General features: G+C 60.4%; 1 protein-coding gene across 1 annotated transcript in view; it reads right to left on the bottom strand.

The window, feature by feature from the left end:
- Positions 1-6,320: 6,320 nt before the first annotated feature.
- LOC144994584 (uncharacterized) overlaps positions 6,321-15,890 on the bottom strand; it is a 31,810-nt gene continuing 22,240 nt past the window's right edge. Inside the window, exons 3-4 of the mRNA XM_078952953.1 lie at positions 8,237-8,818; positions 6,321-7,219 (exon numbers count right to left, since the gene is read on the bottom strand). Coding sequence (XP_078809079.1) covers positions 6,383-7,219; positions 8,237-8,818 — 1,419 coding nt within the window. The 3' untranslated portion in view covers positions 6,321-6,382. The remainder of the gene's footprint in view (positions 7,220-8,236; positions 8,819-15,890) is intronic.

Here is a 15,890-nt window from a genome sequence, read left to right as displayed (position 1 = left end):
CAGGCGAGCCTTGGTGGCTCGGTCGGTCCTGTTCGAAAACTTCTCGCTGCATCCCCGGCAGCACTTGAGGTCCAGGTCCAAGTTCAGCCTGCTGACGGGTCTGCCCGGCAGGAAGACCTCGTTGTAACAAGGAGGCGGTCGGTCGCAAGGCGACGAGGAGGATGATCTTGCGATCAGGGTGCTTAGGTGGCCTCTGGAGGTTACGGTGTACCTGCGCGAAACCTTCCCCGTGTCGCGATCAACCGGGTCCTCCATGAGGAGCACAGGGTTTATCGATCCCCAGTGACAGCGCGCGGGCAAGGGACCCAGGGGTCCCGAGGCTCGTTTCAGGCAGTAGTCGACCAGGTCGTTGAAGCGTAGCTCCGCGCCCGTGAACACAGTGAACGCGTAAGGAAAGCCCTTCGGGCCGTCCGTCAGCGTTCCGGACAGATTGTTGAAGGCGGCATAGATCTCCCCGACCCCGTGAGCGATTCCCGGATCGACTGCGGCCACGTCTTCGTCCTCGCCGCTCGCGAGGTCCTCGCCATCATTGCCGCCGACCTCCTCTTCGCGGGAGCTCCCGTTTCCTCCGCTAATAGGGGTCTCCCCCTCAGCCTCTGCGCTCCCGGGCTCTTCGACGTCGAGTTTGTCACCTTCTGTCTCGTCGACAGAGCCGTCCCGAGCCTCGCCCTTTCGGTGGTCCTCCGCAGGGTCCTCGTCTTCTTCGTAGTACCTCCATCGAGAAAACGAAAAGCGGTCCGAACCCACCAGTGGTACACCGTGCAGAGTGACGTGCTCCTCCGCACTACGGTCGAGCAGCCCCCCTGGCGCCACCATGTCCTCCACCTCGGGCGGCCCGGACCGGACCTCGGACGTGTAGTGCAGGCTCAAAGCTCGACGGAACAGGGGGTAATGGTGCGTCACGTCGTACTGCCTGCGGAGCATCTCCTTCACGGAGCGCGCAAACAAGACCTGAAGCCGGGCTCCGAGCCTTGAGTCCTCGCCCTTCTCGTCCTCGGGCTTCTGCGCGTAGCAATTCAGGAAGAGAGAACAGTCCACTCCTTTGGACAGGCACAGTCTCGTGAGCTCGTCCTGGCGCGCCGCGCACTGAAGGACGCCGCGTGCGTCTGTGTGAAAGCGCACATCTCGATCGAGGGCGCAGGCTCTGCCAGAGCACCCGAGCAGGACGAGGTCTACGAGTGCTTGCACGACAATGCTCGCGCAGCTCTCAAAGTTTCGATCCAATATCCTCGCCGAGCATTTGTCTCCGGGGCGCAGGTTCACAGCTTCGGACGACGCGTTCCACACGTTCCACTCATTCTCCTCAGATCCTCTTGTCAGGTAGCAGACGGGTTTGTACACGCGGTCAGGCGAGGGCCTCTGAGTTCCTCCCAGAGGACCAGAGCGCTGCTGCTGCTGCTGCTGCTCTGCCGTGTTCACCCTTCTTTTCGCACGCTTCATCGTGTGACTGACGTTCTGCAAGAGGGTGCGATGTTGCTGATATTCTTTTCCTACTTTTTTTTTTTCCTTCTCTTTCGGTAACAATCCACAAAGTGAAATTCGTCTCAGATTCTCGGGCCCGACGGGGACGAGGCGCAGGGTGAGGCTCGCTCGCGCCTAGAGAACTCGCCTCCGAAGCTCGGTGACCCGTCACAGAACCGAATTTAGGAGGGTGTCTTGTAGAGCGCCCGCCAGCACTCTTATTTTGTGATAACAGCGAGGCCCGTGCTCCCCTGGGCAGCGGCCGCACATGTAGCACCACAGTTTCTCGGACAACGTTACGTATAACCCGTGGGTGAGATGAACTTTCAGAGAAATGTCCGTCCCGGCCGGCACCCACACAGCCTGAGGGTGAGCGATTAGGCCTCTAGTGAACCTGGCTTGGCCCAACTCAATGGCGATGCGCTCAGGTGTGTAGTTTGAAGTCAGGACGGGGCAAGCGCCTCCCGAGACGAAAGCGTGCTGGTTCAGATAGGTCTCGCCTGGCGCCGCAACGACCACGTCCATGCCGCAGGAGAAACATCGACTGTGCCCCGTGGGCTCGGCGGGAGCACGGCCTTGGGCGGCCTGCGAAATACCCGTTTCATCGTTCTCTCTGGGCATTCCCAGCCGTACCATTTCTTGCGCAAAATACGAATTGTCGTCCGGGTGGACGTCTCGGCCTCCATTTGTGCTGTTCAACCACTCGAGCCTGCGCGACATGGAGACGTCAAAGTACGGGTCTAGGCCGATCGGCACGTACACGCCGTCCCTGCGGACGATGTTGCTGTAGACCGTAGGTTCGTCTCCCTGTCGTCGCTCCATCCCCTGGACTAGTTTGACACCTGATGCGAGCCTGGCTGCAAAATGTTTGTGAAACAGAATCCTGGAGCCTTATAAAGAGTCACTTACCTGGCACAGATGTCTGAAGTTGGTGTTACGAAATAAAATGAAAGGAGAGAGAGAGAAAGAAAAAAGCAAAGACAGCAAGAAGTAGGAGCGAGGTGACAGAGAATGAGATAGATAGGGACGGACGAGGAGGACTAGTAAAAGAGTGCCCACTCACGTCGTTGCTGCTGGACAGAAAGTGAGCGAAGGACGAGCCCTTGTACCCGGGATCGAATCTGTACACCCGGTTCTCGGGGCTTCCGTGAACGCTCACGGTCCTCTCGGTCTGAAGGAAGGATGGGAGTCTCTGGAGTTCCTCCATGGCGGCTTCCACCCCTAGCCTCAGTGTGGTGCACATGTGTTTGTTCTGAGCCTGCACCATGACGTTGATGTCCAAGTGCAAGAGCACCGCCGCCAGTATCAGCCTCATCGCCAGGCTCTTGCCGCACTGCCTCGGGGCGAGGCACAGGGTGTACGGGTTGGCGTATCGAGCAAACTCCTTTTCCACTTCGTGCAGGTGGCTGCTCGCCGGGTCCTGGTAATCGTAGCTCTCGGAACCCAGAGGCGCGAGGTTCAGCGTGCTCAGCAGGGCGTGCTTGTGCCTGAAGAGCTCGTCTCCGAACTGTGCCTCGGTGACGCCCAGCACGACTCCTCTCAAGAGCTCCATCTGAAAGGGCTCCATGCGCATGCCGTTCGTTTGGAAATATTCAAACACCCGTTCTACCATGCGCCGAAATCGATACATGAGGCGATCGGAGGCGTCCCCTTCTAGATTTCCAGAGGCCCGTATCTCGCGCACCCTCGCCTTCGCGCCTTCCAAACCCAGCTCGCGAATCAAGACGGCTTGCGCCACTCGGTCTGTCATCAGCCGATTGTATTCCGAGACCCTCTCCCGTTCGGAGCGCCTGCTCTCCTCCTCGACCTGATCCTTGTAGAGCCTGAGCCGTACGCAGTCCACAGCCACAGCCAAAGGCACCGGCGGCCTGGAGCCAGGCACGGGATCGCGCACGATTTCTCTTCGCAACCAAAGGATGTCATCAGGGTCTGGTGACAAAGTTCTCCACGGAGCTCTCGACAGGCCAGGGCGCGCGAGGCGCAATGGCCTAGGTCCACGCGTGAGCTCGCTGCTCGAGGAGAGGGCAGCGGGTGAGGCGCTGTGTCCGGCGGAGCTCATCGCGCACAGTGCCTGGGCTCGCCGAACCCGCGACGCAGAAAGACGTCCCTGCAAGGCCGCCGTGAGCGAGTTCGTGCTGCCGCTCAAAATCCACTTCAGGTACTGCTGGCTCTTCTCCGGGATTCCCGTCAGCGATGCGGCGCGACCGAGAGACGCGTGCCTGCCGGGAGTTTTAACAGATCTCGAAAGAGTTCGCTTCAACCGCGTAATGATGTCGGGAGACGGCGATCCCGAATTCTGCTGCGAGGGAAGGCTCTCGGACGTCTTCGGGATGAAATCTTTCTGGCTCACCACCGACGGAAGGTTGGTCGTCGTCGACTCGCCTTTCGAAGACGCCAAGTTGTCTCTGCTGAGGCACCGAAATCTCACGGACGCCCTGGCTCTCTGGGAAGTGCAGCCCGAGCTGTGCTCCCGGCTCACCGAGGACTCGAGCGCTGCGCACTCAGCCTTGATCGGGCTTTGCGGGGACGCGTGCCGCCTGAGCCGAGGCCGCTTCTACAACCTGTATGCCAGGTACCCTTTGCCCGTGGAGAAGCAAAGCGGCGGCCTCGCTTCCGCACCTCCCCAGAATCGTAAGGCCCCCGTCGAGGAATGCGACGTCTCCGCTCGAGAGATACGTTCTGGTCAGGAGTTGCTCTCGATCCTCGCACCTCTCTACGCCACGTATTTCGCCTTGGTGGAGGGGGACCCGGCTCTGGATGAGCTCTGGCGCAGAGTGGATCTCCTCGGGGCGAGGTGGCTGGTTCGAGAAGAGTTTTCGGAGCTGAGCCTCTCCGTCAGGCTGCGCGACAGTCGGTTCGCGAGATTGGCGTTCGCCTGCGCTTTCTTTCTCTCCGACTGTTGAGCATGGCAGGTCTTTTGGGCGCAGAAACCGCCGCTCATTAACCCTGGACGCTGACCCGCGAAGGCCGCCGTGATCAGCTCTCGCTCCACCGAAGACATGGACCCTCCCAAGTTCGAAGACAAGGAAGAAACGATTAGGTCCATGCTCAGCACCCGCTTTGGCAGCTACCGCGTGGTCTTCAAGCAAGCTGCGTGCGACGTGTGGGTGCGAGGCAGAGATTGCACGGTCCAGTACCAGGTGCGCAAGCGCCCGGACGGGGCCGGGTGGTACGCCTACTCGAAATCCGAGTCCAGAATATTGGGTGAGTCGGCGGAAGACGTGATAAAGCTGTGCGTGAAGGACACGATTTCCGAACAGGACGAACGGGAGGACGAGGTGGTGGGGAAGGAGGACAACGAGGATGAGAACGAGGCGTCGCGGCACGACTACGAAGTGATACGCAAGCTCTTGGAGCGCGAGAAAGACAGCCGGCCCCAGGGAGAGACGATCCCGGACGTCGGGGACTATCGAAGGGCCGGGGGGTGGTTGAACTCGGGGCGGAGATGCGAGGATGGCGACCGATCGACCGAGGACGACGAGAGTGGCGATGAGCGAGACCGCTTGCGGGAAAGCTTTGGCAACCTCAGGCTCGGGGCAACGGATCGTGTGAAAGTCCAGCACCGCCATGCCGCTCGCCCCGTCAGCCCGAGTCTGGCTAACTGGGACCTCGACCCATCCGAAAGACGCTGGCCTGGCTTCCCCCCTCCAGTCCGTCGAGACCTGAAACCCGTGGAGCGCCTCTTCGCCAGGGGAATCCGTTCGATCTATTGTGGTGACGAGGAAGTCACGGATTCGAAAGGTCCATCGGAGTACGACAGCGAAGAGGATGGATACGCGTGGGGCTGCCGAGATAACAAGTCCTGAGCGTCGCAGCAAGCACCCGTACAAGCGCAAGGCAACGGGGCTGAATTTAGAAATTTAGAGTGTGTGTAATAATTTTTTTTTAATTTTATTTCATTTTCTACCCATTTTCATCGGAACCACTTTACACCTCAGAGCTCCGGTCTATGTTCCGTGGAGATGAACGAGGTCGGACGAGCCTTTCCCGTCTACTTGAGCCCATAAGCAGCATAAGAGCGAAGAGACGAAGCCTCGGTCTTGTCTACTTGTCTGTTTCTGGAGCGTACACTCACACGAAAGCAGTCTGATACAACAAGCCCATCCGCCACTGCAGCAATGTCAACCACTCCAGAACAAGACTTGTACTCCTCGGATGTGACGCGCACCAGGGCATCGTCCTTCACGGTCACAACGGACACTGAATCGTTCACCACGGCCCGCAGTCCCGAAGGAGACGGTGTTGTTCCCGTATTCTCGCCCAGAGAGATGGCCCGCTCGGAGCAGGACGGCGATTCGGGCCTTGAGGAGACCGAGGCCGAACCGGACAGCGTCCTTTACCTCCAGCTCTCGTCGAACCCTGGGATCGCAGAGCCGCGGATCGATTTCGAGCCCCCGTCCGATTCATCGGGAAGCGAGATCTACAGCTCCTCCGATGACGATGAGGAAGACAGCAGCATAGAAAATTATGATCGCTACGACCCAGCACTCCGGTGGCACCACCCAGACGTTGTAGACCACATGCGAGGACTGGGCCTGGCCATCGACGAAGAAGGATACTGGTTCGATCCGGGTTCCTTCCCCCTCTTCTCTGAGCCTAAAGGCGTCGTGTTTGAAGACGACGATTGAAGTTCTGCTTGCTGTGTGTGTGTCTGTTCACATTTTCGCTACCATCTTTATCTTATGAGACTCAATAAAGGTTCTGCTATCTGATAACCAGTGTGCTTGGGTTTGTCGAGAGCTCCCGACGCTCGTGCAGTGAAAGGTTTAGGGGGAGCATGGGTTCGAAACCCTAACGCCGGGAGTTTGAAATGGGGGACATAAAATGAAATAAAGAAACGTGACCACCGGCAACAGCAAGCGTTTGAGCCTTTTCCCTTTTCATTTTATTGAGGTGAAACAAAACAAAACACAGCTGCATTTCACGTACAATGAACCTCTCCGCATATTCTCACGGAGCTCTCTCCCCCGTGAATCTCGTCTCTTGTGTGGCAAAGGAGCAGAAACGCGGAGAGCACGTCGTCCCTGGTGTATTCGCCCCCCTTGGACTTTTTGCCTCCGGTGACCACGGTCCCCCCGCCGCCCTTGGCTGACTCCTTGATCGAGACGGCAGCCATTTCCTCCCTCAGTTTGCCCAAGAGCCGCTTCCCGTGCTCTGCGTGCAACCTGTCGGCCAACCTGCTGTCGGGTAGGGAGATGGTGTCTCGGATCTCCAGAGCTCGAGCGGTCGCGTCCGTGGCCAAATTGATACCGCTCCTCGACCTCCTGTACATGTGCACGGCCATGGAGGAGCCGGTTCTCGTGCTGGAGCCGGCGCCCCGAGAGACGCCCAGGGTGGCTTCCACGGCTCTGCCCTTCCCCACAGCCTCGGCCAGCACGGCCCAGCCGAGGGACATGACGCACTCACAGTAGCCCAGATCGTCCCTCTCTATGGCGGACACGGTGCTGAGCACCATGGCCAGTTTGGTCTTGGCACTGACGTGTTTCCCCAGCATGTACCTGGAGTTGACCTGGGACCACTTGCTGTAAAAGAGCACCCTGAAGCCAGCGCGTGCCAGAGCGTGTTCGAGCAGCTCCTTCAGGTCGGCCAGCGCATTCACGTAGGTGTTTTGCTCAAACACCACAACCACCGGCACCTCTTTCCAGTGCGCTGAGGGCAAAAGGACTTTGAGCAGCCTGACGTGAGCGCTCAATAGGGCCGCGTACACCCTGGTGACTTGATCTAGGTCACGTATCTCCAGCTCGTCCAGTGACATGATCTGCAAAGAGACGGGGGAGAAAGCGGGTTTAGGTACTTTGTGGCGAGAAACGAATTGCACATAGGAAACCGCTGGGCGCTCAACACGATCACATTCAGCTTCTTAATCATCATCATCATCATCATCATCATTATCATCATCATCATCACTTGTTGCAATATCACCCTTCGAGTAAGACTAAGGTTACGCTTTGTCAACATGTCTTTCTGCCCCGCGTGCCGCAGGGCTCGAAGACAACTCTTGAGCCTGATGAGCATGCCGTGGGAGCTGCTACTCTCCCGGTACGAGTTCATGGTAGCCCTCGCTTCGTTCCGCCGCAACATGGACCTGTTCGTCGAGATGGACATCGGGCAACTGAGGACGGCGTACAGTCAGGTGGTGTCGTTCTCGCCCGCGAGGATACTGGTGACAGACTCGCTCGTCTCTCATTACGTGCTGAGTTCGAGGAACGAGCACTCGGGACGAGAAGCTCTGGCTTCGGCCCCGCGCGTCCCCGTGGAGCTTTCGGAGGCAGTGACCCTTGCCCTCGGAAACAGCGTGCCGAGACGTTTTGTGCACGATTGCATGAGCCAGCATGAGTGGCGTGGGCACGAGGAGATGGTTCTCTCTGCCTTCGCCTCTGCAGAGTCTGTGCGCGGCGGGCCCCTAAAGTACCTGGCCCTGGTAAAGGCCAGCTCCCGGAACGTGGCCTCTCTGCACACGGTGGTGGCGCTCGCCATTACGGGCTGGCTGATGGAGCTGTCGGGGCATAGCGTGGGGAGTTGCGAGTGCGGGGTCTGGGAACAGGCCCTGGAGCTCATCTCGTGCTCCGTGCCAGACGCGGAGACCTCCCTCAGCGTGCAGGACGAGAACCGCGTGAGCGCGTACATCTGCACCCTGATGGACGTGAAGCCCGGGCCCCAGGAGCGAGCTCTTCCCGGGCCGGCTCCCGATTACGGGTACGTTTTTAGAGATCTTCTGGTGTCCGGTTTAGGGGGGACAGAGGAGGAAGGCGCCGATCGTGGGCGGGAGACCTACCACTAGCTTGCCTCCAGCGATCTCCACGGCGCAACACACTCCGGCGCAGGACCTGGAACCTCCCCCGAAGGTTGGGTCCAGACACAAGTAAGCCTTGGTCACGATCGATCGGGCCACGTCTTCCAGGGCCCAACAGTTGTTGGACAGGAACCTGTTGATGACGGAAGCCTCGAACGGGACTGTGGTGTCGGTCTTGATGTCCTCGGACGAAGTGCTGCTGCTGCCTGTGACCTCGCTCTCGAAACCCTTGGGTGAGACCATGTTCATGAGCTCCTTGAGCTGCCCGTCCACCGAAATGTGTTGCGGGCAGTAGACGCCGAGGCAGCAGCAGGTGAGCCCCGGATCCCTTTCGTGGTATGCGCATTTGAAACTCTGAGACACCACGTGGTAAGCGGGGCCTCCCCGGTCGTCGCGGATGTCCGCGACCTTGTTCAGCCAAGGCGTGTTGTTGACGTGGCTGGTGATGTGAACCTGTTTCCGTCCTCTGAACGCGATGTTGGGCAGGACGGCCAGAAGCACCTTGGAATTCACGAAGCCTACTTCGTCCACCAGGATGAGGTCGGCGCTCTGTCCCCTGCTCGCCTGTGAAGAGAGGCAATAAAAATTGATAAGGAACAAAGAAAAGGGAAAGGAGAAGAACACAGAGAAAGGAAATACGAAGGGAGAGGAGGAGAATCGAGAGACGCTAAGGGAAATACGAAGGGAGAGGAGGAGAATCGAGAGACGCTAAGGGAAGCGCCGATGGACCGCTGGCCTTCAGAATTAATAGACGATCCGCAGTGGGTGAGCCACTGCGTGGAGGAGGAATGCGCTTTTGACGACCGATACATCCCGGGCTGTTACGTATGCTCAGCGCACCTCAGCAAGCACTCGTGCTCGGGATTCGACTGCGCCCTCGTGCGGGCTATGGCCGCCCGAGTTTCTTACGCCTCGGCGTCGGGGGAATTTTCCTGCCCCGTGGTGGGGCTAGCCGCATTTCGCAGGGAGGACCCTGACTTCAGGGGGCCCTGGTACTCTGGGACGGAGGCGACGGTGGGCTACGGAGCATTGGAAGTTGACCCGCGGACGGGCGGACCTCGCGGAGGTCCGTGGGTCGAAGACCAGTGCGGCGTATCGGCGCGGGTGCTGAAATCCTGCCTGCCGGCCATGATTGCACTTTTCTCCACCATCCTCACGCGGGAATTTGCAGACGAGTACCGGACCGTTGAGCGCGGAGAGGGTCAAGTCCCGTCGCAGCGCTGCCGATGGACCTCTCGAGTGTTCAGGCTCGCGGGCTGTATCGAGTTCCGGACCGTCGGCGAGCGGGTCCGAGCGGACCTAGGAGATCTGGGAACCGTGAGGGACGCCGCTCTCAAAAGCGCAGCCGCCGTGTCCACCCTTTTCTGCTCACCCGAAGCTAGGATCAAGCGCTTCGTGAAGAAAATGGTGAACAAGCAAAGCGACAAGCACTCGAGGAGAGACGGCTTTTACACTCTGGTGATCATGGCCTCTCTTTGCTTCTTCCCTTACTTAAAACTCGCCGTGCTGAGCGAAATGTTCGACAACAGGACCCTGGTGCTCATGTTTTTCGACAAGACCCTCGCCAGGCACAACCAGTGGTCCATGCTCTCTACCAACGTCCACCTGCACGTGAAACGGCCTCAGTTTCAGAGAGCGCTCGCCGACGCCGACCCGGGTAGACTCCTGCCACTGGTCGTGAGGGCCGCCTTGGACGACTACGTTTCTCTATCGGGTCAGAGCAGCGAGCTGAAATGCCTCCCGGCCACAGTAAGGGCCGCGAGCCAGTCCGAGCCTCGCTCGGAGAAAATGGAAACGCGCTCCGATGCCGCTCCCGAGGCAAAAGGGGGATGCCCTCTCCGGCGGGCTTTTACGAGGTCCACAGAGGCAGGGTCGAGGAGAAGAGAATCCGCGTGAGCGACGAGTCGCCCTCGTCGCAGCGATCCAGACAAATCCGCGTGGGATGACGACATGCTACCTTTCGTCCGATGTCTTCGCATCTCACGCTGAACATTGTACCTCGTGGCTGTTGTTTCTCTGCTGTGTTGTACCTACGCTACCTTCAATAAAATCTCCAACGAAAATGTGTCTGATGTGTTGGTTTGCATGCCTTGCCATCTTTTCTACCCCTTCATCCCCCCTTAAGAAAAGAACGGAAAAAAAACAAAACAGCGCTTGTTCAAATTCAGGTTTGGTGTATCGGCTTTATTTTCCCAACCATGTCACCCCAATGATACAAAGAAACGATGAAACGAAAGACAACGAAACAAAAAACAAAACAAAACAACAAACATAGAACCAGCAACTCGCACACGTTCCACAGCAGCACAAAGACACAGGAGGGCCTTAGACATCCCCATATCTCTTCTCTTTCAGTTTCCTCCCTTTCTTTCGCTTGGAGCACAGAGGTCTCTTCCATTCCACCCCTTTGCGCCTCGCGCGTTTCGCCTCTCTCGTCTCCACGTGGCCGGACGCGTCCTGCTCCCGTAGGGCCGCGCTCTCCAGAGGCAGCTCTAAGAATCGCAGAGCACGATCCGATTTGAGCTTCTGCAGCGCCTCCCTCTTCCACTGGAGGTTGACCAGGGCGGTCAACGGCGCGTGTCCGAATCGCACCAAAGCGTCGTACGAGCTTTCTGGGTTGGCCCTCGCCAGCCTATCGGCGAAAAATCTCACAAACGCGATCTCGCATCGCAAGCAGTTCCGCGATGCGCTCGAAGGGCACGTGGGCTGAGGCCACGGGTTGGGCCGAGTCCGATCCTCTTTGTCCTCTCGCAGACAGCCTGAATCCAACGTGGTCGTCATCAAACACGTAGATCCCGTCCCGAGACAGTTCCTCGGGCGAGTCTCCCATGAGCACGTATCCATGAGGAAGCTTGCGCAGTGTGCAGTACGATGTGATGTGAGCGAACAGCCAGACCAGAGAAGCGATCTTTCTGTTATAGGGCGTGGGTCTTGTCGTGTGTTTTAGCTGTCTGTCCACTCCCTCGCTCAAAGTCGCTCCGATCAGCGGAACCTTCGCTACCCGAGACACGCTCCTCACCAGGCTCCACGAGGTCTCCACCGACAGCCCCGACGCCACCAGGTGCTTGAACAGAACGATCCTCTCGGCCGTCCCGTTGTACCTGTCCGTGTATCTGCGGACAGGGTCCAGCGAGGCCATGCACACGTATGAGAGCAGTTTGTCATTGGTACCCGTTGAGGCAACGGAGGCCAAAGACAGCTTGAGCTGCTCCACCTCGAGGCCCGCTCGCGTGCGATAGTCCTCCCTCGCCGGGTCGGGGCAATGCGTCGCCAGGAGCCTGGCCCTTTCTCGGCTCCTGTTCAGCGAACCGTAAAAGCGGTGCAGCCAGCGCACGGGATGGGTGCTCAGGTACCTCGGGGCTTCCAGCTCCTCCAGCGTGCGCACGTACGATCGGAGCTGATGAACCACTTCTTTCCCTAGGGCTATCTGTTTGTCCATCTCGTCCCGCCGCTTGATCGACTCCAGCTGCTCGAGGAACCTCACGGACCTCGGGCCACCACCCGTACCTTCCGCGGGCCGCTCCGTCCCGGGAAACGCGCCTCCGCTCGGCCTGGCCCCGGCCACCTCCCCGAAGCCTTCGCTGTTGCCCAAGTCCAGCGCGGCCGACGCGGCAGAGTCCGGGTCGACGGGGGGCTCCGCGCCCTCGTGCCTCAGCGTGAAGTGGCAGCAGGAAAACATTCTCCTGGTTTCTTCCCAAGTGTCCAGGGTAATGTCGGTTTCGAAATAGCACTCAGGGCACTCCTTGGTGTCTGCGACCAGCCTCGGAATCATTGGGTAGCGCAGCACCAACGCGAAAAAGTCCCTGAGAGAGTCCAGCGCGAGCAACGACTCTTCGGTCGAGATTGTGCCGAACTCCCTGCTCAGCCTCGCGTACACCTCCAGGGCTTCGGAGAACGTGAGGGGTTGGCCCGGCCGCCTGGCGATGGCTTCTCCTTCTTCTATGCCTCGCACCGCGAGCCACAGGGTGAACTCGTTCACTCGCTCTCCGCCCGGGTCCGCTGGGGTCGAGGCGGCCGTGCGGGGCTCGGAGAAAGTCCTCGCGAATTCTAGCAGCGTTGCGTCCGCGTGGCCCAGCAGGCGCGCCGCACAGGCTCTGTCGTACAGCTCGGCCACGGACCTCCGAGCTGTCACGGCTCTCGCTTCATCTCTGGAGCCATCAGGGCTTCCAGGGCGCCCGGAACCAGCGCATTCGCGACGAGACGGTGACCTTGCCACTCGGCCAGACAAACCATGAGTCCTATCCATCGCGGGTCCCCCGAACACGACGGGTGCTTCACGTCTGACCTGAGCCCCGCCTGAGGCCAGAGGGTTGTTAGTTGAGCGAACGTGGCCGCTCCGCTCTCTGAGAGGAACCGCCTGGGTTCGCCGTAGACGGGTCGCGCCCCGTAGCTCGACGAGGACGGCGATGCGGCCAACTCGCGGTCCAATCTCTCGGGCAGTTCTTCGAACTCGTAGGCCCCTGCCTTCGTCACGATCACGCAACGGGAGAGCTCTCGGGCGCGCTTCAGCATCTCCCCTCTGCCTCCGCGCACCACCAGCGTGACACCGAACCGTCCCGGGGGCGCGTCCGTTGATAGCACGTTGCCCAGCGCCAGAGCGCAAAGGACCAGGTCCAAGATCTTATCCCCCGCCGGGTCTGCCGATCCGTGCTCAAACACTGGCCTGAGGCCGCAGCCGAACGTCAAAACGGTGTGAACGTGATACGTCAGGGGTGAAAACGAACAGGGTCTGTAATAGCGTACGAGCTTGCCTCTTTCCGTCAGATCGAAATGCCTTTTCCAGGCCGGGTTGGGAGCGGGTGCGAAAAAAACGTGGCCCTCCACGGCAGGGACGTCTGGAACCAATTCGATTTCCAGTCGAGAGTTCAACGTGAGGATACTCGAAAGGCCTCTCTCTCGAAAGTCGCACTTTACTCTCAGGGGCGCGGGCGTTGGTACCGCAGGGTCTCCTTCTTCTCCTTCATCCACAGCTACCCCTTCTAGATCTTGGTCTTCTTCTTCTTCTTCTTCATCCTCCTCCTCTTCTACCCGTTCGTCTTCATCGTTTTCAGCTCTCTCGGTCTGCACCTGTGCATTTCCCGCCTCTGCATTGAGCGTCAGGGAGGCAGCTCGGCGCCTCATCTCGACGAGCGACGCCTTTGTATCCACCGAATGCCAAAACCTGTCTCGCTTGAGCACGAGTCGACCGTCTGGGCTCCTCTGCCATCTCGGAGGGCTCGAACGTAGACGGGGAAGCCATTCGCAAGGTCCTCGAGCTGGCGCTTCAAGTGGCGCTTCGGTTCCCGACTCCCACCTGAACTTCAGCTCGGCCACCTTTGAGCAAAACGATCCTGGCTGTCTCTTTGACCACGGCGAGGGGTCCTTCCAGGTCTCGGGGCCTCGTATCCCCCCAGGCACTCCGTTCATTTCGCAGAAGGCCATGAGCGAATCTTTGTTGCGCATTCGCAGAGTCTCCTGCTGCTCCTCCGATGGTTCGGCGTCCTCGGGTGCGCTGACGAGCACGTGCAGGCCGGGATCGCCCCGTATCGCTGCGGCCCGTAGGGTCCTGGGCTCGGAATGCAGCACCAAGTTGCCAGAGTGTCTCACCGGTATGACCCCTTTGGACCTTTCGACCAGAAGCGCGATAGCATCGTCCTCCCGCGGGCCGTCCGGACGTGACACCAGGTACCCCGTCCTTCTGCTCCTCAGCACGTCCAAGTCCCTCGGCAGCGCGTGGGTCCAGCGACAGGCGAAAGTCTGCGAGTCTGCCTCCGGGGTGTACACAGTTACGGCGCGACTCCTGAAGGGGCCCGTGGCTCCCGCGAACCAAGCCACCGCGCGCTGCAGGTAACCGTACAGACCGCGTCTCGAGCATCTGATCTCCAGCTCTGCGTGAGTGTTCCCCGAGAGCATGGCTCTCGCGAGCGAGTCGGCGAACTCTCCGGCCGAGCTCACCTCGGCCCGAAAGCTCCAGCTCTCGAGCTCCTCTTCGCCGTCGGCCTCCGGCTCGCGGCCGTCGTCCTCGGGAACCGGCTTCGCGTACCACCTTCCGGGCTCCGCTATTTCGATCAGGCTGGAGATGGGCATGCGAGATTCGCGCTGAAACCGACTGGTGCCTCTATTCGTGACGACGCAGAGGCCTCTGGTCCACCTTCTTTCCGAGGGGCACGTCAAAACGCGCGATCGCAGCACGTCGAACCCTCTCCACTCTATTGGGTTCAGGGCCCTGGCGTGCCCGTCTGCCATCTCCACACGCCCGAGGCCCTCGCCGGGGCGGCCGTGGTGCGTGAACTCCTCCGGCGGAGCCCCGCAGAGCCATCTGACGATCTCGACCCCTGCGCCCTCCGGGCCCGCGGACCTGGAGCTCCGGGACACCGGGTAGTCTCGCTCCCAGTCGCTCGGGCGCGAGGTCTCGGCCGGGACTTTGGCAAAAGTCCACAGAGCGTCCTTCAGTCTTTCCCAGGAGCTCTCGCTCGTGGCGTAGCCCTCCAACGGATCCCTGCGCCCCCGACGCATGAACATCTTGTCGATGGCGGACGCTTTGTCCAGGCACTTGATGCGTGCCCTGGCCTCGAGCGGCTCGGGAGCAGGCCACGCGGGGTCTTCGTTCGTCAGCGCGTCGGTCCGGAACAGCGAACAGTTCTCCGCGACCACGGCCACGGACTCCAGCCTCTGAACCAATGGGCCTTTGCCCCTCAGGTAGAACAGGGGAGACTCAGAAGCGAACGCCACCGTGTGCCCGTCTATCACGGACATGCCGGGGCGTCTGGCGGACGCCGTCGACTCGGGTCTCGAGGCCCCTTCGCTCGCCAGCCTAAGAAAGCTCCAGTCCCCCAGGCTCGTTGAAACTCTGCCCGGGAAGGTCTCGACCCTCTCGAACACCAGCGCGGGTCCCAGCGTCTCAGAGTACGCCCTCAGGAGGAGGTCTTCCTCATCCCCCCGAGGCAGCAGCTCGCTCCCGGGGCAGAGCTCGGAAGCGCTCAGGGGTCTGGGCTCGCAGCACCTGGCCAGGAGCGGAGCCAGCCTGTGGTCCCGGGAGCAGAGGAAGGCTCCGATTGTGTTGACCCTGAGGCTGCGCGAGTGGCGGACCTCTGCGTCCGTTCCCCTGGTCCAGGCAGACGCACCCCTGTGCCTGCTCAGCGTGAACAGCTTGCAGGCCGGGTGGCAGGTCAGTCTGCAGCTCTCGGCCAGGTGGCCCAGGAGAGCGTGCGCCGGGGGCAGAAGGCCCCGTCCGTGCAGGACGAACTCGTAGTCGAGCATCACGTCACCCCGGCTCATCTCTGGCACGCAAGGGTGCACGGCTCTGTAGAAGCGAGTCAGGCAGGCGCTCACGTCAAAGTCCTTCTCTGCCCCCCTCGTCGCCAGGACTCTCGCGCAGTGGCCCAGCATCACAGCCTCATCCAGGCAGGCTTCGTACGCAGAGCCGCACTCTCCGGGGCACCTGTCGGCCCTGTCCAGCGCGAAGCGCTTAGGGCGCGCGTTCGCCGCCAGGTTCAGGTTGTATTCACGCAGGGGATGGGAGAGGGCGTCCTCCGAGACGCTCCCGCTCGACTCCTTCTCGGTCCTCGCCACCTCGACCGTGGGGAAGAACTCTCCGTCCCCGATGGCGCTGTGGCACTGTCGGTCCGCCGCCGGCGACCTGAGCCACGAACGCGTG

This window comes from Oryzias latipes, chromosome 9, assembly GCF_053564925.1.
Source record: "Oryzias latipes strain Hd-rR chromosome 9, Olatipes_Hd-rR_3.1".
Classification (NCBI taxonomy): Eukaryota; Metazoa; Chordata; class Actinopteri; order Beloniformes; family Adrianichthyidae; genus Oryzias; species Oryzias latipes.
Note: the sequence above shows the minus strand (reverse complement) of the source record. Positions and strands in the feature narration are given on the sequence as shown.